At 43.9% G+C, this 23,151-nt stretch overlaps 1 protein-coding gene across 1 annotated transcript; it reads left to right on the top strand.

Annotated features, from left to right (window-relative positions):
- The first annotated feature begins 1,342 nt into the window (after nucleotides 1–1,342).
- On the top strand, nucleotides 1,343–9,575 carry LOC120882508 (nuclear RNA export factor 3-like). The gene is made up of 18 exons (XM_040266512.1): nucleotides 1,343–1,373; nucleotides 3,851–3,995; nucleotides 4,216–4,369; nucleotides 4,979–5,062; nucleotides 5,169–5,273; nucleotides 5,397–5,477; nucleotides 5,580–5,669; nucleotides 5,969–6,076; nucleotides 6,220–6,329; nucleotides 6,904–6,940; nucleotides 7,265–7,333; nucleotides 7,416–7,471; nucleotides 7,612–7,719; nucleotides 7,840–7,898; nucleotides 7,990–8,105; nucleotides 8,209–8,251; nucleotides 8,850–8,922; nucleotides 9,494–9,575. Exons 1-18 carry the CDS (start codon nucleotides 1,343–1,345, stop codon nucleotides 9,573–9,575), a joined length of 1,551 nt encoding a protein of 516 aa, XP_040122446.1.
- Nucleotides 9,576–23,151: the final 13,576 nt, after the last annotated feature.

Genomic DNA, 23,151 nt, shown 5'->3' with positions numbered 1-23,151 from the left:
ACCAACCTAGATAGCATATTGAAAAGCAGACATTACTTTGCCAACAAAGGTCCGTCTAGTCAAGGCTATGGTTTTTCCTATGGTCATGTATGGATGTGAGAGTTGGACTGTGAATAAGGCTGAGCACCGAAGAATTGATGCATTTGAACTGTGGAGTTGGAGAAGACTCTTGAGAGTCCCTTGGACTGCAAGGAGATCCAACCAGTCCATTCTGAAGGAGATCAACCCTCGGATATCTTTGGAAGGAATGATGCTGAAGCTGAAACTCCAGTACTTTGGCCACCTCATGCGAAGAGTTGACTCATTGGAAAAGACTCTGATGCTGGGAGGGATTGGGGGCAGGAGGAGAAGGGAATGACAGAGGATGAGATGGCTGGATGGCATCACCGACTTGATGAATGTGGGTTTGAGTGAACTCCGGGAGTTGGTGATGGACAGGGAGGCCTGGTGTGCTGCAATTCATGGGGTCGCAGAGTCGGACACGACTGAGCGACTGAACTAAACTGAACTGAACCAAGAATTTAGTGAATCTGTGCATATAGGGAAATCATCCCAATTCCGTAGAGCTCAGTTCCAGTCTCTGTTGCTCCAGGTGGCCTCTGAATGACTCCACAGGCTCCAGCACCTCAGTAAGCCTCAGCAACCTTGAAAAGTTGGTGGTTCTGATATCAGAATCTCCTTGTGAGGAATACGTGAAAGAATAGATGCAATGTAGCAAGTACAGAACTTTTCCTACCTCTGGCACTCACAGTTCTCTGGGTCTGCAGAATGAAGGAACACAGTGTAATGTAGCAGATGCAGAATCTGGCATAGAGAGTTCTCTGTGTTTGTAGCTATAAGTACCCAGGTCCCCAGTGCCCCCTAACACCTCTGTAGGAGTGGTTTAGTTGGAAACATTCCCTGGGTGTTAAGCTGGTAGAAAACCCAGAGGGCTGTTATTATAAGAAGTTAAAGCTCCTCTGGCCCCCAGGGCTCTCCTCCTCTATGCCCTTGGGGAGAGGACTTCCTGTAAGGACTCCATCTTGCTTGGCATTGATAGAGAGTTTGGGGCCTGCTCTCTCTTTGCTTGGCAGCCTTCCTTGATATTCTCCAAACCTCCAGCTCCAGACCCACACATTCTCTTCTAGAGAAGCCTGTGAGGACAGCAGTGACAAATCCCTGCCTTCAGGCTACCCTATGGGTGAGTCACTCTGCGTGAGAACTTCTTTTCAGATCTCCACAGGACAGGAGGGTCTCTGGGTTCCCTTCCCCACCCCAAACCACAGGACCCCTAACCAGCCAACCCTCTTTTAGAGGAAGGTGAGAGAGAGCCCAGGCCGACTGTTTGCTACTCTTCTGAGGAATGGGCTCTCACACACCCATTCTGATTGCAGGTGAGAAACTTCCCCTTCTATGGAAATGGCCTTGGCTGGGTGAATTTTTTTTTCCTTGGCTAAGGAAAATGCATGAGTAATGTGATCTTCTCAGGTCTAGGGTTTGGAGAGTGGGGATGGTAACCTAGGTAAAGGGTGGGATTGTGTAAATTAATGTTCTTTGTATTTATACTAGAGGTTGGGGGAGGACGGAAACCCCACCATTGCTACTGAATAATGCATTAACTAGTCAGGGTAAATTGTATTAGTCCTTAGTTTTTGAGGCTTGCTTTTTTTGCCTAGCATATGACCTATTCTGGAATGTTCAATCAGTATTTGCTATGTGCATTGTTCTATGTCAATTAAATAAATTTGTTTATTTAAGTCACATTTAAAAATCCTCTCCCTCTAGCTGAATTGTTGTTTGCCATTTTATTTGTCACTCAGTGAGATATGTTAGCTTCTCACCGTGACTGTGGATTTGTCCATTCCCTCTTATTTCTGTTAGGTTTTATTTTGCATATTTTGGCTCTATTTTAAGACATGCGTACAAATTTAGAATTTTGTATTAATATCTTCTTATTGCATTGAACCTATCATCATAAGGAAATCTCCCTCTTTCTCTTATAATGTTTCTCTTTATACATTTTCTTTTACTAATATGGTTATACCAGTTTTCTGTAGATTAATGTGGACAAGATATACATTTTGTCATTTTTTTATTTTCAGATTTCCTGATGATTAAATTTCACATGTTTCTCTTTTCAAGAATGTTTGATGAAATGTTCCTTGTCCAGTCTGAAAATGTCTGTCATTCTATTTAGAATATTTAGCCTGAATCTTTTAATGTAAAGATAGATATAATTTACTTTATGTGTATCATATTGCTACATATTTATTTTGCTGCTTCTAAGTTCCTTTTCCTTCCCTTTGAAATGGTTAATATTTTGTAACTATCGAATTCTTAATTGATGCAGATATCTAAACATTCTTTTGCTATTCTTGTAGTGCTTACCCTTCATATTACAATGTGCATTTTTGCCTTTTAACAGTCTGGTGTTGGTGCATGGTAAGTCGCTTCAGTTGTGTCCAACACTTTGGGACACCACTGATTGTAGCCCATCAGGCTGTTCTGTCCATGGAATTCTCCAGGCAAGAATACTGGATGGGGCTGCCATTCCCTTCAGCAGGGTATTCTTCCAACCCAGGAATCAAACCCAGGTCTCCTTCATTGCAGGTGGATTCTTTACCATCTGAGCCACTAGGGAAGTCCTTTCACAGTCTAATATTAGTTAATTAGTTCTTTAAAACTCCTCAGACAATTATGGGACCTTGAGACACTTTGATCCCACATACTCTCTCCAAATTGATTGTCATTCATTTTCATTCTCCATATATGTGAACCCCCAGAAAATATTGCTATTATCATTTTATATAGTTTAAATTTGCCTACTTGTTTAAATTTGCCTACATATTCACAAATGACATTGGTCTTTCCTGTATCTATGGGACTCCACCTGGGATGATATTTCTTCTGCCCCAAGAAGAGCCTGTAATATTACTTTTAGTTTGAGTCTTCTGGTCACAAAATTTCTGACTTTTTGTTACATTATGGTGAAATGAATACATTTATTTTTTAGGAATATTTTTCCTTAAAATTTATTTTTTCTTGTTATCCTAAGTTGATATCTTGTTACTTTTGGAAACTTCTCAACCAAGTTCTCTTCAAATATCATTTCTCTACTTTTCCCTCTCCTTCTCTCTGGAATTCACATTAACCATGTGTTTGGTATACTCACTGCATCACCTTTAATTCTCTACACCTCGCTTTTGGTATTTTCCATATTATATGTGGGAGGAGAAGGGGACGACAGAGGATGAGATGGTTGGATTGCATCACCGACTCAATGGACATGAGTTTGAGTAAACTCTGGGAGTTGGTGATGGGCAGGGAGGCCTGGGGTGCTGCAGTCCATGGGGTCACAAAGAGACATGACTGAGCAAATGAACTGAACTGAACTGAACTGATATATCTTTCCAGGCTCCATTCTGGATATTTTCATCAGACTTATCTTTCATTTCTCTAATTCTTCCTCCCTTGAGGCAGACCAGCTTTAACCCTTGAACATCACACCAGGGTAGATTTCAGGGTATATTTTATTGTCCCCCTAGAGCAGAGCAGAGAAGTGAGACTTGGGGATTAAAGGTCACTTGTCCCACGTCACCTAGCCTGAACCAAGTAGAGCAGGATCTAACATCACAGACTACACTCTAGATCTAGACCCTTTCTTCTGTGCCTGTTTTCTTGGCTGTGAATGTTCTATACCTCTCATTTCCTGAAAAGTGGAGCCACAGTGAAGTCTCTCAGCCTTTGTTTTTAGCACAGTGATGTATTTCTGTTTAGATTATACAGTCAGTGATATTTTTTCCTTAGCCATGATATTTACCCAATACTTCTTCTGGTATTGGGACTGTTGATCTGTTGTTGCCAATTTTAGAGCACAGTAATAAATTGAACCCTTTACGAAGAAGAGCACGAAACTGGAGTTTTCACCGAAGGCGACACAACTATTCGTCTGAACATGTCACTTCCCAGCAGAAGCAAGATTCACGTGATGTTCCCATGGACATCGAAGCAAGATAGTAAGTGACTAGTCAGCATGACTGACATGTACCAACCAGTGAACAACAAAACCTTGTAGTTAAACATGTTATTCTTCCCTCCAATCTGGAAGAGTGAGGAATGATGGGATCTGGCTAATGTTTAAGCAATCTTTATTGTAGCTCTGATATCATTTGGGAAAATGTGGAGAAGACTTTCTAAGTCTATATGGACCACTTTCTTCTCTCCACTTCCCAACAGTGCTCCCTACGCTGTTCAATCCCGTCATCAGAGAAGCAGTTTTCAGAAACAAGACCAAATACATATTAATATGGAGACAAAGCAAAAGCTTCCAGAGAGAAGAATGGAGAGAGGCAGACAGAATGAGACCATGGGGAACTGGTTCAAGATCATTGTGAGTGTCCTGGCTAAATGGACCTAATCTGTAGAAGATGACAGAGAGAGTCATGGTGGATTTGTATAGAGATGCTAGGAACTTTTCTGGGACAGTGGTGTTGGTAATGTGTTGTTATTACTAGGGACTATCTTCCTAGATCATCTGAGGGCAAGTTCAGAGAAGCAATAGGAAGGAAACAGACTGACTGCAAGAAGGAGAATGGGAGAGGTTGTCTAAAAGCAAAGGAGGAAACCTACTGCCAGGGAGATGAAGCGCTTCACACCAGATCACACAGTTTAGCTCAAGCTGAGTGTGGGCGGAGGTTGAGTATCTGGGGTCCATGTCAGTGTGGCAGGCCAGGTCTATCTCATGTGGATCTCTTGGAACTTTATAAAAGGAAATACATGTGAAAAATATTTTTTTTTCAGGAAGAGTATGTGAATGGAAAGAAACTATATTTAGCAAATCCATGCCTTGTACAAAAGTTAGCAATAACAGATATTGTTCTGTCTTAAGAATTTATTTAAAGCCTGAAAATAGGTTCTAAAGTAAGACACAGTTGGGTCTTAACTTAACCTTGGATTCTATTGCATCAATTTTGTTTCCCATTTCTTCTTTGGCCCCTAGATTCCCTTTGGTATAAAATATGATGAGAAGTGGCTGCTGAATTTGATTCAGAAGCAATGCAGTGTCACCTTCATTCCAGTCGAAGTAAGAGAGGACATGGAGGCAATGAGAAGAAACGGGGTATATGTCAGGCCCAGAAGGGAAATGGCTCTGGTCTTATATTCTGCTTCTCTTGTCACTCTCCCTACAGTTTCACTATGAGAAAATGCAGGCCCAGTTCTTTGTAGAGAATGCCAACATTGCCTGTGCATTGAAGAATGTCAATGGCAAGATTTTCGATGAGGATAATGAAAAGGTGTGTGTCAAGGGCATGAACAGGGCTGAATAGGGGCAAGAGGGCAGGAGAGGGGCATGGTCTTGCTTGATCCCATGCACAGATTTCCTGGAGCTTACCCAGCACCTCTTGTGTTCTCTACAGATATCTATCTTTGTTGAGCCCTGTGATGCACCCAAATCTGTGCAGAAAGCACTGAAGTCTGAAAAGGTGGAGCAGATGAAGGTAATGTAGACTCAACACAAGCTGTGCACTGATACCCAGCCCCACCTGTTCCCCCTGCTCATCCTCAGACACAGAGCCACTGAACCCCATCCTTAACTCAAGCTGACCGTGAACAAACCATATGATGTCCACCAGCAATCTCTTGACATCCAGAGAGTCCTCTTTGGCCCTGGTATGGCTGTAGCAGTAACTGTAAGGGAGATGAGGGTAGAGGGTCTGTCTGGGAAGGACACTTGGAGATGATATCATGGGGATGGGATAGTGCTGAAGGTGCACCAGCCAGGGCCCTCTCAGCCTGTGTTTCCCTCCTGGTTTCCTGGAGACGTGATGATCTATGATATTGGAATGACATGGAACCAGGGATCAGGTCCAAGGTGAGGACCTAGGCCCAGTGTTGAGGCTGATGGTGAGGACTGGAGAGATTAGATAGAAGACGCATATTGGTCTCAGATATCCCCTTTGGGGTCCTCACTCTTCTTTCTTCATCATAGCTTTTGTCCTTGGACCAGAGCAACAAAAAACCCTACGTGGTGCATAGCCTGTACACCATTATGGAGAATGCTTCCCACCCCATGAACTTGCATCTTTCCAACATTGAGGTGAGGTGGAGCACTCAGATCTTCCTTTAAAAGGGATGTGGGAAGGCTTATGGGGTGGTGACAGATGAGGGGAAGTGGATTTGTAGGGAAAGGATGGGTGTCGACGCAGAGCCATCTAGTCCATGGCTTCCCCATAATTCCAGGTGAAGTCTGCAGGGGAGATGGACAAGGGTCAACAACTGGAACCAGAAGGGATGGGGGCCGACAGAACCGCCATGTGCACCACCTCCCCTGACAAGCCAGCCAGCATAAGGTCTCTCTCTCCCTTGTCTCTGCACCCTTATGTCTCTCTCATCCCTCCCTCCTCCCTCCACTCCATGTCTGTCTCCATCCGCCTCCCTCCCTCCTGAGTCCCACCTCACTCACCTCCCTGCCACAGCCTCCTCGGTCAGCCCTGAGCTTTGTCCTGACTTGACAGAGTGCTGGACACTCTGTGATGTAGCAAAGCACTGGGCTCTCCCCCCATTCCCTCTGCTCTCCATAGCCTCCAGTGAGCCCGTGAGGAAGGAAGGAAGGGAGGGGAGGCAGGCCTGGCAGACTGAATTTGAATTGCTGGTCCTTGTGGCACTGGAGAAGGGAGCCAATACAGTCTGGCTGGGAGCCACCCAGGGGAAAAGAGCAGGAAGAGGAGTGGGAGGAAGGGATGGAGGGGACAGCCTTCCTCAGGGTCAGTCCATGGAGTGGTGACCAGGGCCCTGGAAGCCTAGCATACCACACTGTGGGCGGGGGCACACACAGGACTGTCACTGCTGTAAGTGACCTGCTCCCACGAGGAGGGCCACATCCACATTTTCACTGGTTTTTCTCTTTTGTCTTGATTTTGGCAGCACCATCCTGGAGTTGTTCCCCAAGTTACTACGCCTGGTAAGTGTATCCCTTGATCACAGAGTCCTCTAACTAGCATTGACAGTGCCCTCAAACTACTCGGAAACATGTTAGGACCTGTTCAAGTTCCATTTCTGAGCCTGAGCCTTACATGTCCTGCGGGAGGAAGAGTGGACCATCTTCTGTGGGAACCTGAAAAGGCTCTGGATCTTCAGCCATGTTCTCCACAGGCTTCGGGGACCCATGGTGATGCATTTCCAGGGACACTTTCTTCCCTGACCTCTGACCCCTCCCCATCCTGTTCCCTGATCATCCAGCGCCACATCCTGGACTGCACTGCTGACTTCCTCTTCCCTCCCCCAGGATGGCCAGGAGAAACCCTCAGGTTCTAAGTGTGCTGTGGAAGCCCCCAAGTGCTTACCAATGTGCAAGGTGAGCACAGAGGATCCAGCAGGGTTCTAGGTGGTATGCAAGGGGGTGTCAGCCTTGGTCCTGAAGACTGTTTTGATTCTAGGGAAGCTTCTTTGGATCTGATGAGCTGAAGACTCTAATCCTGCAATTCCTGCAGCAGTAAGTACCCCTGGGAATCTGAGCAAGGGGAGGGCTAGGACAGGGGAGGCCACCCAAGCTCAGGTCTGCTCATGGGAGTTTTCAAGTCTCCTGTGAGCTCCATACAACAGAGCTAGACTATCCTCACTGTTCCCCCTCAGGTATTACCTGATCCATGACTATGCGGACCGCCAGGGACTCCTGTGTGCTTATCATGAGGAAGCCTGCTTCTCCTTGACCATTCCGTTCCACTTCAAGGACCCAGGCCCGTGAGTATCACAGCCCAGACTCCTCCCCAGGGCCATCTGGTTCCCCAGCAGATGCAGACCAGCTCCTGCTGACACCTATGCTGGCCGGACCACCACCCACTGTTCCTCTGTGTCTCCTAGAAGCAGCATATGTGCATACTTCAAGAACAGCAGGAATATGAAGAAGCTCAAGGACCCCGGTGAGTGTGTGGTGGGAAGACTGGGCAGGAAAGGGCGGTGAGTGGAAGATTCATAGGTCCCTGACCTCTGCTTGCTTCCCCTCCCCCACAGATCTACGGTTCCAGCTGCTGAAATACAGAAAATGTGACATTGTGCATGCCCTCTGTGGCTTGCCCAAAACTCAGCATGACCTCAGGTCCTTCATGGTGGACATGTGGTTCCAGACGGTGGGCGCCTGCTTCCTGCCTTGTTGGGAGCAGGGGTGGCAAGCTGCAGATGGGGAGGAGTCAAGTTGAGGGGTGACTGAGTTCCTGCGCTCTTCTCTTTCAGGAAACAATGCTCTGCTTCTCTGTGAACGGGGTGTTCAAGGAAAGTGAGTGTTCATAGACCCCTCCCAGATCGCCCACTGCTCCCTCTCCTGGCTGGGCTCCCTCCCCCACTCCTTCCAGCTTCCCTCCCCTCCCTTGCCCTCCATTCTGTGCCCTCCATTCTGTCCCGTCCTGTGGACTCCCCTCCCTCCCTTTCCCTTCCCCTTCTTTCCCTCCCCTCCCCTTCGTTTCCCCTCTGTGATCTCTAGCCCGCAGTTTTCCCACAGACAACCCTGCCCTGTTCACTCTGGGCATTAGGGACACAGGCTGCAGAGTTTTGTGGCTCCCATACAGATCCTTACACTGAGAACTTGGGCCAATACTTAACCTCGCAGTTTCCCCATATACCCACATCTTGGGCAGTTAAGAAAAATGTATCCCATGAACTTGTGAAGTGGTTGTCATGGGAACATGTTACTGGGAGCAGACCGCCCTCCAGTTGGCCTACAGTTGCCCTCCCTATTCCCGACACCCAGGCTCCCCAAGTGAACAACTGGCCCCTCCGCATGAGTGTCAAGTCAGACCCTGACTGGGGTCCCCTGTGGGAACCTGTAAACACATGGGGTTCTAAAGGGTACTCTTGTTTATTGTTTGTTATTGAAGTAGAAGGAAGGTATTCTGGCTGTGTGCGTGCCTTCAGCCGGACCTTCATCACTACCCCTGCCACCTCTTCCAGGTAAGAGCTGTGTTGTGGGCGGGATGGCCCAACCAGCCTGGTCTCAGGGCCCTGGGCATGTGGTGGTGCAGACCTTAGGCTGACTCACTATTGTGGAAAGCCAGCAGGGAGCTCCAAGGAGCAGTCTAGCCTAGTGGTTAGGAAGAGCATGAACTTTCTCACTGGCACATGGGTTTTCTCCTTGAGCACATGGGTTCTCTCCCTGACCCAACACTCATTCTCTGTGTGACCTTGGTTAAGTCACAGGGCTTCTCTGTGACTTGGTATCGTCTTCTGAAAATGGGGATCAGACTGTACACTCCTGTACTGTAGTGTACTGGGCTGCTGTTCAGGGTCGATGTGAAGTGGTCCTTGGGTTGAGGATCAGGCTATCCACCGAGTGAAGCTGCTAGACAGTCTCTCTGGAGATGGACTCTGTACAAGGGGCAGAGGAACCAGTCAAGGAGCCTGGGGACAGACACAGGAGGGGGATGGAAGGAATCTGGTTGCTGAGTGCCAGTGGGAGCAGATCATTGTTGGGGGTATGGGTCGGTACATCTGTCAATTGTCTAAGAGTCCATATTTCCTCCAGTTTGTGTATTGTGAATGATAAGCTGTTTGTGAGTGACTTCAGCCCGGAGAAGACAGCCTGTGCTCCTCATCGCAAAGCCTAAACCTCTCAACCCCATGCCCACCTTCTCCTTGGAGCAACAGGAAATGGGGCAAGATTTCTCCATCCAGTCTGGGATGAGCTTCCAGCAGTCTCAGAAGTAATGTTGAAGATCATACTGCACATACATGCACGCATATACTCATTGCCTTGGAAAATCATTGTGTTCAATTTTGTGGCGAGATGAAGTTTAATCAAAATGTAATTGACAGCACATCTGTGTGTTTATCTTTCTCTTTCTAGGTCTCCTCTAGCCCAATCACCCCCTTCTCACTAGTGTAAATTTTTCTGCAGCTTAGACTCCCACTGGGTTCCAATCTCGGGATTCAGTAATCCAGAAAATGACAGATAAGGAGGGATTGCTGCCAGGTGGTGAAAAATTCCAGAAAACTCTGCCTGAAGCCATTATCCCGGGATCCCAAGTTCCATCCCTTCCTTCCCCTTGCTGAACACCCTTGTCTGAGGCTCTCATGGCTGACGTTCTTATCCGGCCACCTGGTTCCATCCATCTTCATTTTTAAGGAAAAGAAGTACATTTTGCAAGCAATAACAGATGTCTTGGAATGGCTTGTTTAGTGCGAACCCAGTTCTGTTTGGAAAATTCTATGTATATCGCAGCATCACATTCATTGCTGTGTCTCCTCCCCCATCAGTGTAGGCTGATTTGTTCCCACTGTAGAGGGTCCCTCCCAAGGAGCTGAGTGTTTACCTCAATCACCCTCCTCTGTCTCAGCTGCCCGTTTCTTCTCGCACACTCTGTCTGTCATCCATGACTGGGACACTGGATGCAGCTGCCCAGACTTCAGTCTCCGCCCCATCCCTCTCAGAACCCTGTGTTTCCCTGTGCTGCCGACTGCCGAGACACCACTGCTACCTGGTGATTCATTGTATACAGGCTCTGGCGCATGTTTTACCAGCTTCTTTAACACCTATCAGATTTCATCTTTCAGACAGAATTAAAATTAGTTTATACTTAGTTCAATATGCTGGCTTTTAAGGGACAACTTTGTTGTTTTTTTTTTTAAATAAAATTCTTTGTAGAGAACTTGAATACTGGAGTTATGCTGGTGCTATCTCATGACAGAGCCTGACAGCAGCTTGAACAGGCAGAGCAGGCAGGTGGCAGGGAAGGTCTATGTGTTGCCAAAATTCACCAGACAGAGCTTTCTGGAATTTTTTATAATGGCTGAAGCCATTATACCAAGATCCAAAGTTCCATCCCTTCTTTCCTCTGGCTGAACATCCTTGTCTGAGGCTCTCATGGCTGACATTCTGATCTGGCCACCTGGTGTGTAAAGAGAGAAACCCAGTTACAGGTACACTGAGGTGTCCAGACAGAAAGCACAGCCCCTCTCCATGTATTAGCATTCTATTCACCCTTTGATTTACTTTGCAAGCTCTCACAGAGTTTTCACTAAGGGCCTGCTCCTCACTGACTGATGAGCTCTGTTCATCAGCTCAACACAATACTGTTCTGCCAAGTTTACTCCAAATTTAACATTCATCCTCACTATCTTTTCTAAATTTTTATTTGCGGTTTAAAAAGCACAAAATATAGTTTTCTACCTTAATCACTTGAACATTTTAAAGTGTGTAGTTCAGTAGTTTTAATTTTAATAATCTTTTCCTTTAGCCTTTATATTAAGTGGTTAATATCCCAATCTGCTACAGAATTAGATTTTTCCAAATATAACTGTATATTTGCCTTTACCAATGCGTTGTATGCTTTCATATGTTTTTATGTCACTGACTAGCATCTTTTTCATTTCAGTGTTAAGAACTTCTTTCAGCATTTCTTGCAAGGCAGGCCTAGCAGCGATGAACTCCCTTAACTTTCATTTGCCTGGGAAAGTCTTCATTTTTCCTTTATACCTGAGGGATCACTTTGCTGGATAGAGTATTCTTGGCTGAATTTTGTGTTAACAATGTAAATGTATCATTCCATCTTTTTCTGACCTATAGACTTTCTGCAGAGAAACATTTGGATAGCTTAATGGGGATTCCTTTATAGGCTACAATCTTTTTTTCTCTGGTTGCTTTTAAGATTCTATATGTTTGATTTTTTTGACAGTTTCATTTAATGTGTCTTGGAGAAATTTTTTTTGCATTAAGATGAAGGTGATTTATTAGCTTCATGAACTTGGATGTCTAAGTTTCTCCTCAGGTTTGGGAAGTTCTAATCCATTAAAAAAATTAAACTTTCTGCCCCTTCTCCCTTTCTTTTTCTTCTGAAATACCAATTATTTAACATTTTACATTTCGTAGGCACCCCCCCCCCGCCCCCTGTGGCTCAGATGGTAAAGAATCCACCTGCAATGAGGGAGACTTGAGTTAAATCCCTGGGTTGGAAGATGCTCTGGAGGAGGGCATGGCAAGCCACTCCAATATTCTTGCCTGGAGAATTCCATGGACAGAGGAGCCTGGTGGGCTACAGTCCATGGGGTTGCAAAGAGTCGGACACGACTGAGCAACTTCACATCACTTTAGTAAAATTTCTACTACACAAAGCTCTGAGTGTCTGAGACTGTCTTTGGTCCCAGAGTTAAATCTTCTCCTTTGGAGACAATGAATATGGCAGAACACCTTAAGCTTTCAACTATCACTAGGAAGAAGCCTGTCCCACCAGAGAGGCAAGGCGCCATTACTGGCAGATACACATGGAGAAAGGTGGGACAACCTCAAGAAATTCTATCCCTGCGAGTGCACCCAGGCAACAGGCCAATGCCTAGAGGAGCTCAGTGGGAAGGCGCGAGTTGCTGCCACCATCTTGGCTTCCAGAGGTGGGCACTAGCTGCCTCTTCCAGACTTGTAGAAAGGCACCAGGCCTTGCCCCTGCAGACCCAAAAAGGTGCAGACAGCTTTCCCCACTAGCAATTCTGCCAGTGGGCCTCAGTATCTGCCCCTGCTGGCCTAGAAGGCCATGGTTAGCTCTCGGTACTAGGAAATCCACCAGTGAGGGTCAGGACCTGCCCCACTGTCCCAGGAAGGTGCAAATAGCTACCCCCACTAGGAAATTCTCCCATAGGAGGGATGAAAGCAGAACTGAGCCCTAGGGGTTGGGTGACTAAGGAAGAAGAGCTGAAATCTCTCCTTGTGGTGGTGCAAAATGTCAAGTTATATCTCTACTTATAGCTTCCTTAATTCGGAGCCTACAAAATATCTGAAAGGAGGAAAATTACTCCTTCATCTGGGATGGGGGATAGGGGTGGCTTTAGCAGCTGTGGCCTCTGTGGGCATGTACACATGGCAGTTGGGCCAGAGCAGAGTACAAGCTGCTTCTATAGCTCCCACCGAAGGTCCAGGTGCATGAATACTACAGTCCTGGGATCTAACCTTGGTGGAGCTACACTGGTGGCCAGGTGAAAACAATGCCTGAGAGTCATCAAGGCCAATTGCTGGCATATCCACAGTTAAGGTGGGACTGAGAGCAGTACCAGCAACAGTGTACTTTGTGAGCCCACACAATGGGCAGAAGGGGACAAAACCAACCACATTCACAAGTGAACATCTTCAGAAGAGGTGTACTCAGTGACTTCTCTCCCAGTAGGAATGCTCCAATCCCACCTACCTCACACCACAAATCAGAATCACAGCTAAGAAACAGATCTTGGGGGTTTTACTCCAACAACTAGGGAGCAGACCCTGCCCCTGACAAGGCAACAACAACCACAGAGCAAAGGGGAGCCCCCGCTCAATATATAGGGCAGGCTCTGATCACGGCAACACCAATCAAACTACATAGCAACGGGATAATGGCAAAAGCCTCTGGACCAACCTAACCCGCCACAGGGAGCAGACCATAAACAAGAGGAAATACATTCCTGTAGCCTACAGAAAGGAGGCCACAAACACAGTAAGTCCAACAAAATGGGACAACAAAGAAATATATTGCAAAGGAGAAAGATGAAAACCTACAAGGACAACTAAATGAAGAGAAGATAAACAATTTTCTGAAAAGAATTCAGAGTAATGATAGTAAAGAAGATCTGGGATCTCAGAAAAAGAGTGGAGTCATGGATCAAGAAGATATAAGAAAATGTTAACAAAGATCTAAAAGAACTAAAGAACAAACAAACAGAGATGAACAAGACAATAACTGAAATGAAAACTACACTAGAAGGAGTCAATAGCAGAATAGCTGAGGCTGGAAGACAGAATGGGGGAAATCTCTGCCATGGAGCAGACTTAAAAAAAAAGAAGACTGAAATAAAGTGAGGACAGTCCCAGGAGCCTCTAGGACAATGCCAACTTTAAAATTATAGGGGCCTGAGAAAAAGAAGAAAAAGAGAGAGTCTGAGAAAATATTTGAAGAGATCATAGAGGAAAACTTCTATAACAAGGGAAAGGAAATAGCCACCCAAGTCCAGAAAGTGCAGAGTCCCATACAGGATAAACCCAAAGAGGATCATGCTGAGACACATATTAAAACAACTAAAAAAATTAAATACAAAGAAAAAATACTAAAAACAACTAGAGAAAGGCAATAAATAACACACACTGGAATACCCATAAGGTTATCAGCTGACTTTTCAGCAGAAACTCTGCAGGTCAGAATAGAGTAGCAGGATATATTTAAAGGGATGAAAGGGGACGACTTACAACCAAGAATACTCTACCCAGCAAGGCTCTCATACAGATTTCATGTGTGTGTGTGTGTGTGTGTGTGTGTGTGTGTCACTCAGTCGTGTCCCACTCTTTGCGATTCCATGAACTGTATAGCCTACCAGACTCCTCGGTCCATGGAATTCTCCAGGCAAGAATACTGGAGTGGAGAAATCAAAAACTTTACAGACAAGCAAAAGCTACGAGAATTCACCACCACCAAACCAGCTTTACAACTACTAAAGAACTTCTCTAGGCAAGAAACACAAGAAAAGATAACAAAAGAAGGGAAGAAAAAAGAACTACAAAAACAAACACAGAACAATTAAGAAAATGGCAATATGTGTGCTTAGTTGCTCAGTCGTGTCTGTTTGCCACCCTATGGACTGTAGCCCGCCAGGCTCCTCTGCCGTGATAATGCTCCAGGCAGGAATACTGGAGTGGGTAGCCATGCCCTCCTCCAGGGGATCTTCCCAACCCAGGGATCAAACTCAGGTCTCCCACATTGCAGGTGGATTCTTTACCATCTGAGCCACCAGGGAAGCCCATAAATACTGGAGTGGGTAGCCTATCTCTTCTCCAGGGGATCTTCCCGACCCAGGAGTTGCACCGGGGTCTCCTGCATCGCAGGTGGATTCTCCACCAGCTGAGCTACCAGGAAAGCCCATATGTATAGATAATTACCTACAATGAAAATGGATTAAATGCCCCCAATAAAAGACATAGACTGGCTGAATGGATACAAAAACAAGATCCAAATATATGCTGTCTACAAGAGACCCACTTCAGATCTAGGGCACATATGGATTGAAAATGAGATTTAAAAAGTAACTCTATGCAAATAAAAATCTAAAGAAAGCTGGAGTAGCAATACTCATATCAGACTAAATGGTCTTTAAAATAAAGACTGTTACAAGCAACAAGGAAGGACACTACATGATGAGCAAAGGATCCCTCCGAGAATGGGGTGTGTGTGTGTGTGTGCATGTTCAGTTGTGTCTGATTCTTTGTGAGCCCGTGGACTGTAGCCTGCCAGGCTCCTCTGTCCATGGGATTCTCCAGGCAAGAGTACCAGAGTGGGTTGCTGTTTCCTCCTCTAGGGGATCTTCCCGACCCAGGGACTGAACCAGCATGTCTCTTGCACCCCCTGCATTGGCAGATGGATTCTTTACCAACTGTGCCACCGCCACCAAAGAAGACATGACAATTGTAAATATTTATGCTCTTAACATAGAGGCACCTCTGTATATAAGGCAAATGCTAACAATCACAACAGGAGATTGAGCGTAAGCAGATTGCCTATATGTGCCTGGTTTTTACCTTTAAAAATGGCAGTTTGGTAGGATTTAATCTACTCTCTCGTGGGACTTACCATGTGTCAGGCACTGGGCTAGTTACAGGATATGCCCTGTTAAATAAGAAAGACATGATCTCTCAGAGCATGAGATGAACAGTCTAGTGTGGAAGAGAAACACGAAACAAACATGTAATCCCAAGTTACGATAAAGAAAGAAAGCAAGTGTCTGGGAGGCAGAACATAAGGAGCTAGACCAGGGATTAAGAGTAGGCATGTTTAAGTTGAGGCCTAAAGGGGAAATAAGGAAATGAGTTAATCGGGGCCAGTGAGAAGGTTGGGAGGGAAAGTGGTTAGCCCTTAAGGAGTCATGGCACGTGCACAGGCTCTAGGGCAGAAAAGTCCTTGGCCCAGTTAGAAGCAAAGGAGGGCATTGTAGCTGGAGTTTATCAAAAGAGGGAGAGAGTGGCCTGGCTGAGTGGGAGAGGTGACCAGGAACCAAGTCTTGCAGAGCTTGAAGGCCATGGTAATGATTTGTTTTGTTTCAAAGTATTCAAATGCAATGGAGGAATTTGAAGGGATATAATTGAAAGAAGGAGCATGTTCTAATTCCCCTTTAAAGTATTAAAATATTCCTTGGACTCCCATGTAGAGACTGGATTGGAAAGGGGCAAGAAGAGAAACAGACTAGTTCACTGATTCAGCGGTCTAAAGTCTGTGAAAGATACAAAACAATTATAAAACACAATCCAAGATATCACAGGGAAAGGAGAACAAGATGGGCCTGGAAAGGTCTGCTATTGCACATAACTTCTAGTAAAAAAGAAATGGAAAATCTATGGGGTTCTGTCAGCTTAATAGGAGTATAAGAAGGGAGATATTCACAGAGCCAGGAAAGCTGTCGTGAGGAAGAAGGATCTCCGTCGAGCCTTGAAATGTAGCTAGGTTTGAGACTTTTCGCTTTTTTTCCCCTAAGAGAAGGAGTTCTGGAAAGAAATAATAAGTAAAAAGAGTAGCCTGGCTCAGGTAGAGGTCATGAGCCCATCAAGCGAGCAAGCAATGTCCAGTGGAAATCCCTACAAACCCCAATAAGGTTAAAAGCTGAGAACTAAAACTTTTGCTTCTTAGAAATGTTGTTAAATGACATTCAAGGCTGACTTTCTACCTACTTCAGAAGAAAGGGATGTGCCCAAGACACCTGGCACAGGCCCACAGAGCAGGGCGAGATTCGAAGAAGGGAGCTGTTGTATATGTGATCAAAGTGGAAACTGGAACATTTATCTCCTTGGAATGATTCCCACTGGGTTCTCTTTCTGACTGACTGGTTTCTTGGGCATCTGTGGGAACAGACCCACCTGAAGTCTGTTGAGCCATAGTGAGTGGTCTTACTGGACCTGGTCACTTGGAGCAACTTATCCTTGTTTTGGTTTGGGTTCTTGATCATAGGACTCCAGGGACATCTCAGATTGCTGTCAATGGGGGAGCTTTTGCCAAGTCACATTCATGATTTCTCTCTCTCTCTCTGTCCCCTTCCCTCCTTTCCCCCCACTCTGTCTCTTTTACCTTCCTCTGCATGTTGGAATTTTTTTTTTGAAAGTTCTGTTTTTTATGATCTATCTCCTTTCCTTCCAAAGTTTATTCAGTGTGTCTTCTGGCTATTTCATTCACCACTCAGGGCCTCTGGAGGTCAGAGTGCTCTGCGGCGTTCTTATTTTTGAGGCATCCAGTGTAGTTTATGCTTAGCTAACATCCATTTCCCACTTCCTCACTAACACAACTCCAGACGTCGGAATGTCTACCCCACTTTACCTCACTGATAGCTTCTGGGAGCGAGTCCTTATTATTCTGAACCTATCAGGATCTAGAACGTCCCTGAGTACTGTTACTGGTTGAGGGTGGCCAACAATTTTAAAATGGCCCAGTCAGATTGAAAAGGCCTTATATTCGATGGTTAGAGGAGAAGTTTATCTCTTTTCTCCTGAGGGACAGAAACGGAGAAGAACGTGCCCTCAGTCACCATAAGCAACCATCTTGTTGCATCAGGGGTAACCATCAGCCTCAGGAAGAAGAGTAACATTTAGTGTGGGGAAAGCTGACCAGAGGTGGAAGGACCTCGAGTCTTGATGACATACTTCAGTTGTTGAATCAGTCAGTCCTGAAGCCTGCTCTATCTACTGCTCTTCTGGCTAAATGAAATCGTAAATTTCCTTAATATTTTAGCCACTTGCAGTCAATTATTCTTCACATATACCTAAAATTCCCCCATCCAATATTTCTTAGAGAATTTTCCATTTCATTCTGGGCAGAACTATTCCATTATTTATAATGACTGCATAGTTTTCCGAAGTCTTATTGAACCCTAACGTATTTATTTTCTACCTTATTCACAAGTATTAAAGTTGAATTCAATTTTGTGGGTTTCTTGACATTTCAACAATGCTGAAAGAAATATCTTGTTATTGAATAGAGTTACATATTTGCACACTTGGATGTTTTCACAGCTCAGACACAAGACATTTGTGTGACTTTTCATCTGGGATGTTGTCACAGGCATAGAAAGATGTATGGCAAAACAAATACAATATTGTAAAGTAATTAACCTCCAATTAAAATGAATATATTTATATTAAAAAATAAATAAAACTCCATTTTATATTTTAAAAAAAGAAAGAAATTTGGGTTAAAGACTGTAGAATTATTTAAAAATTTTTGATACATACCTTCAAACTAACTTTCAGAAGAGTACCAGTTGTCATTCTCACCAGCACCATATGAAAGTGCCCACTTTTCTGTACCTTCACCTCTAGATATAAATCACTAATAATGGCATGGACTAAGAAATCCGACTGTTCAAATTCTAGCTCTATACCTTAATAGTGAGATGACTTTGAGTATGTGATTCCTTACCCTTAACTACAAAATGGGCCTAACCCTGGTATCTGCATGCAACTTATGCAGGTAGGGAAATTCAGTAAGACATGTAAGGCACTTAGATTATAAGTGATCAATAAATGTAGGTTGTTATCATTATGAAGATTATTTACCAACTTGTGATTTGAAAATATTTTCTTATTCTCCTTTGAATTTCCTTGATTACTGATGAAACATCATTTTTTCTCACGTCTATTACTCAATAGTGAAATGATTTACCTTTTCCTTTTTTGTTCATTTTTATGTGTTGCCCTTTCCTTGATGATTTGAACCAAATTCATTAGTTATAAGAATAACTCGTGGTGTTTACTGTATGTTACTTTTCCTGTATTTTATTTGCCATTTAAAATTATATCATGGAAAAGCTTACTGTTAAAGTAATAAAAGTAATTTTTCTGCCTGATTTCTGCCTTGGATTATATGTCGAGAAATGCCGTTGCACGCTTAACTTAATCATCTGTATTTTCTCCCAATTCTATCGTTATTGTATTCAATTTGTCAATCCATTTAAGTAGTAATTTAATTTCAAATAATTCTTAAAGATAGCAAAAAAGGGTTACCTTAAAACCGAGAGGGTAACAGGTAGGAAGGCCAGAGGTCCCCAAGTGGGAGGAGGAAATAAACTCCAAGTGGCAAACTTTTGTTTTTTTTCTCCCTTCTCTATGGATGAAGCCAGTTCTGCCTAACCTTTTTTCTTTTCTCAAATCTTGGGCTGGTAATGTGGCTCAACAACGCAGTATTGAAGTCAATTGTTTTATGGCGGGTGGGGTGTGGGGGGCAGGATGACACACCTCATGCTATCCTGTCTCAAAAATGCATATCTTGGGAAAGAGGCCTGGTGAAACTCCCTGATTAGCAGCTTGCTAACAGACCTAAAATGCCTTGCTAAAAGCTAGCAAGTGGGCACTCCTACTGTCCCCTTCTGATGTCTATATCAGATGCTTTCCCTATCTGTGTTACACTTTGATAAAACTTTGCTACACAAAAAGCTCCAAGTAGTCAAGCCTCATCTCCTCTGGAGGGGATGTCACGGATCCCAGCATAACACAGGCCACAGCAGCAACCTTTAAAATGTTAAGTGGAAGAGGAGCATACAAAATCGCCTATATGGTATTATCAAATTTTATAGGACAAGATTTCATTTGTGCATATTTTGTGTAGAAAAAAGGCTAAGAGAAAATAAACTGAAATATTTAACATGTGTAGCAGGATTAAGGGACTTCCTAGGAAGCTCAAGTGGAATTCCATCATTTCCACGGGCTTTGTTCATAGTGATGCAGGTGGAGGTGATGGAATTCCAGCTGAGCTATTTCAAATCCTAAATGATGATGCTGTTAAGTGCTGCACTCAATATGCCAGCAAATTTGGAAAACTCAACAGTGGACACAGGACTGGAAAATGTCAGTTTTCATTCCAATTCCAAAAAAGGCAATGCCAAAGAATGTTCAAACTACTGTACGATTGCACTTATTTCACAGGCTAGCAGAGTAATGCTCAAGATTCTCTAAGCTAGGCTTCAACAGTACATGAACTGAGAGCTTCCAGCTGTACAAGCTGTATTTAGAAAAGGCAGAGCAACCAGAGATCAAATTGCCAACATCCGTTGGATCATCGAAAAAGCAAGAGAGTTCCAGAAATACATCTACTTCTGCTTTATTGACTATGCCAAAGCCTTTGACTATGTGGATCACAACAAACAGTGGAAAATTCTTGAAGAGATGGGAATACCAGACCACCTTACCTGCCTCCTGAGAAACTTGCATGCAGGTCAAGAAGTGACAGTTAGAATCTGACATGAAAAAATGGACTGTTTCCAAATTGGGAAAGGAGTACCTCAAGGCTGTATATGGTCACCCTGTTTATTTAACTTACATGCAGAGTACATCATGTGAGATGCTGGGCTGGATGAAGCACAAGCTGGAATCAAGATCTCTGGGAGAAATATCAGTAACGTCAGATATGCAGATGACACCACCCTTATGGCAGAAAGTGAAGAGGGACTAAAGAGTCTCTTGATGAAAGTGGAAGAGGAGAGTAAAAAAGTTGGCTTAAAAATCAACATTCAAAAAACAAAAATCATGGCATCTGGTCCCATCACTTCAAGGCAAATAGATGGGGAAACAATAGAAAGAGTGACAGACTTTATTTTGGGGGGCTCCAAAATCACTGCACATGGTGGCTGCAGCCAGGAAATGAAAAGACACTTGCTCCTTGGAAGAAAAGCTATGAGCAACTTAGACAGCATATTAAGAAGCAGAGACATTGCTTTGCCAGCAAAGGTCCAACTAGTCAAAGCTTTGGTTTTTCCAGCAGTATGGATGTATGGATGTGAGAATGGGACTATAAAGCAAGCTGAGCATCGAAGAATTGATGCTTTTGAACTGTGATGTTGGAGAAGACACTTGAGAGTCCCTTTGACTGCAAAGAGATCAAACCAGTGAATCCTAGAGGAAGTCAGTCCTGGATATTCATTGGTAGGACTGATGCTGAAGCTCCAATACTTTGGCCATCTGATGTGAAGAACTGGCTCATTGGAAAAGACCCTGATGCTGGGAAAGATTGAAGGCATGAGTAGAAGGGGATGACAGAGGATGAGATGGTTGGATGGCATCACCGACTCAATGGACGTGAGTTTGAGCAAGCTCTGGGAATTGATGATGGACAGGGAAGCCTGGCATGCTGCAGTCCATGGCATTGCAAAGAGTCAGACACAACTTAGTGACTGAACTGAACTGGGTAGCTCAAATGGTAAAGAATCTGCTTGCAATGCGGGAGACCTGGGTGTGATCCCTGGGTTGGGAAGATCCCTTGGAGAAGGGCATGGAAACCCACTCCAGTATTCTTGCCTGGAGAGGTCCATGGACAGAGGAACTTGGAGGGCTACAGTCCATGGGTTTGCAAAAAGTTGGACATGTCTGAGTGACTAACACTTTCACTTTCTTTCATCAGGATTAGGATGAATTTTGGAATTTCTTTTTTATGATTTTTTGTGTTTTCCAAATGAATGTGTATCATTTGGCATGAGACTTTTTACAAATAAGATTAATTTTTTTTTAATCCAGGTCTCAATTTTTCCTGTGAAACTGTGAATAAAGGCAAAATCAATAGCTAAGGCTTTTAAAAATGTGTGCGTTTTGATAAGGGCTTCCCAGGTGGCAGTAGTGGTAAAGAAACCACCTGCCCTATGTTGCTAGTTACATTTTGCTGATGAAATGCACTTGGATCACACTTTCCTTTAATAAGCCTTTGAAATTCCTTTTAAAAAGCTCAAATTGTCTAATTGAGACAGGAATCCAAGTTCTTGTCTGTGGAGCCAAAGAATGGAATCCATGAAAACACAAATACTCATGGTATCAAGCCAATAGGATTTATAAAAAGAAGGAAAGTACATAGCTCTCAGCATAGACACTGAGAAGGGGTAAAGTGCCCCCCCAAGGTGGGACTTACAGTAGTTTTTATATCCTTCCTTAAATCACATTATTTCTAACTAATCAATTTAGTGGTCAAGATATTTCACATCTTTATGGCTTCTCTTGATCCTTGGATTAAGTCAGTACCATTTTTCATGCCCCCTGGCCACTTTATCATTGACCAGATGTAGGGGTTTAGGATTAATGACCACCAGTGTTTTTTTTCCCTCAAGCATATGGAACAGAATTCAATTACTGCCCTTCCCCGGGTCTGAGTGCTGATAATTTATGAGACTAAAGACACCTTCCAGGAATTCAGGACAATGAAGCGGGATGTTTACTAAAAACAAGACTAGATCTCAGAGTTCTACACTGACTGCCTAGTAATTTCTACCTCAGAATGATCCATAGCAAAAACCAGGCCAGACCCATGTAAATCCAAAATGCATACTCGAAAAGGCAGCACCTTTTGAAAGTAGTAATTTCATTGCATGATTCTGGGCTGTGCTGGGTCTTCAGTGTTGTGCAGGCTTTTCCCCAGTTGCAGTGAGCAGGGGCCACTCTAGTTGCGGCGCGTGGACTGCTCATTGCAGTGGCCTCTCTTGTTGTGGAACCAGGCTCTAGGGCACAGGCTCAAAAGTGGTGGCATGGGGGCTTAGTTGCTTCTGGATCAGGGATGGAACCTATGTCTCTTACATTGGCAGGTGGATTCTTTACCACTGAGCCACCAGCGAAGCCTGAAAAGGCAGTGTCTTTTGTATGAACTACATTAAGGCCCAGTTATGTAGCCTATGGGTTTTAACATCAGGCCACAGAGACTTCAAAGCTGCAAAGGCCAATGAGGCATCTAGTCTGAGAAGAAGAGAGAACAGAAAGAAAGAGGAGGAAGAGGAAGGGAAGAGAAAAAAGGAAGAAGAAGGGGAAGCAGAGACACAGAGATTGAAGAGAGGAGCAGGAAAATCTGCATATATGTCTTCTCTGCATCAGGAGAGTGACTTATCTTTGGGAAATTTACAACATGTATTAAGGAAACGGTGGGTCATTAAGGTAATAATTCACAAGAATAGAATCCAAATCTGTCGATGCCTTATTTAATGCAATGCTAAAAAAATTAGATAATATTTTAATTAAAAAATGTGATATTTCTTAAAAATGATTTGGAATGGTATAGTTCAATAGAAAGTAGTGTAAGTCACATATCTAATTTTAAATTTTCAAGTAATCTCACTTTTAAAAGGAACAAGTAACTGGTTAAATTAATTTTTATATTATATTTTGTTTAACACAGTATATCCAAAATGCTATCATTTTAACATGTAATCCATATAAAAATTAACAAGATA

The sequence above is a fragment of the Oryx dammah genome, unplaced genomic scaffold (genome assembly GCF_014754425.2).
Source record: "Oryx dammah isolate SB20612 unplaced genomic scaffold, SCBI_Odam_1.1 HiC_scaffold_23, whole genome shotgun sequence".
NCBI classification, from domain to species: Eukaryota; Metazoa; Chordata; class Mammalia; order Artiodactyla; family Bovidae; genus Oryx; species Oryx dammah.
Note: the sequence above shows the minus strand (reverse complement) of the source record. Positions and strands in the feature narration are given on the sequence as shown.

Excerpts from the sequence above, each read along its gene's own strand:
- LOC120882508 (XM_040266512.1), top strand. The coding sequence starts at position 1,343 with ATGGGCTCTCACACACCCATTCTGATTGCAG. Across the intron at positions 6,330-6,903 it reads GACAAGCCAGCCAGCATAAG|CACCATCCTGGAGTTGTTCC; the intron begins GTCTCTCTCTCC and ends TGATTTTGGCAG. Across the intron at positions 7,472-7,611 it reads ATCCTGCAATTCCTGCAGCA|GTATTACCTGATCCATGACT; the intron begins GTAAGTACCCCT and ends GTTCCCCCTCAG.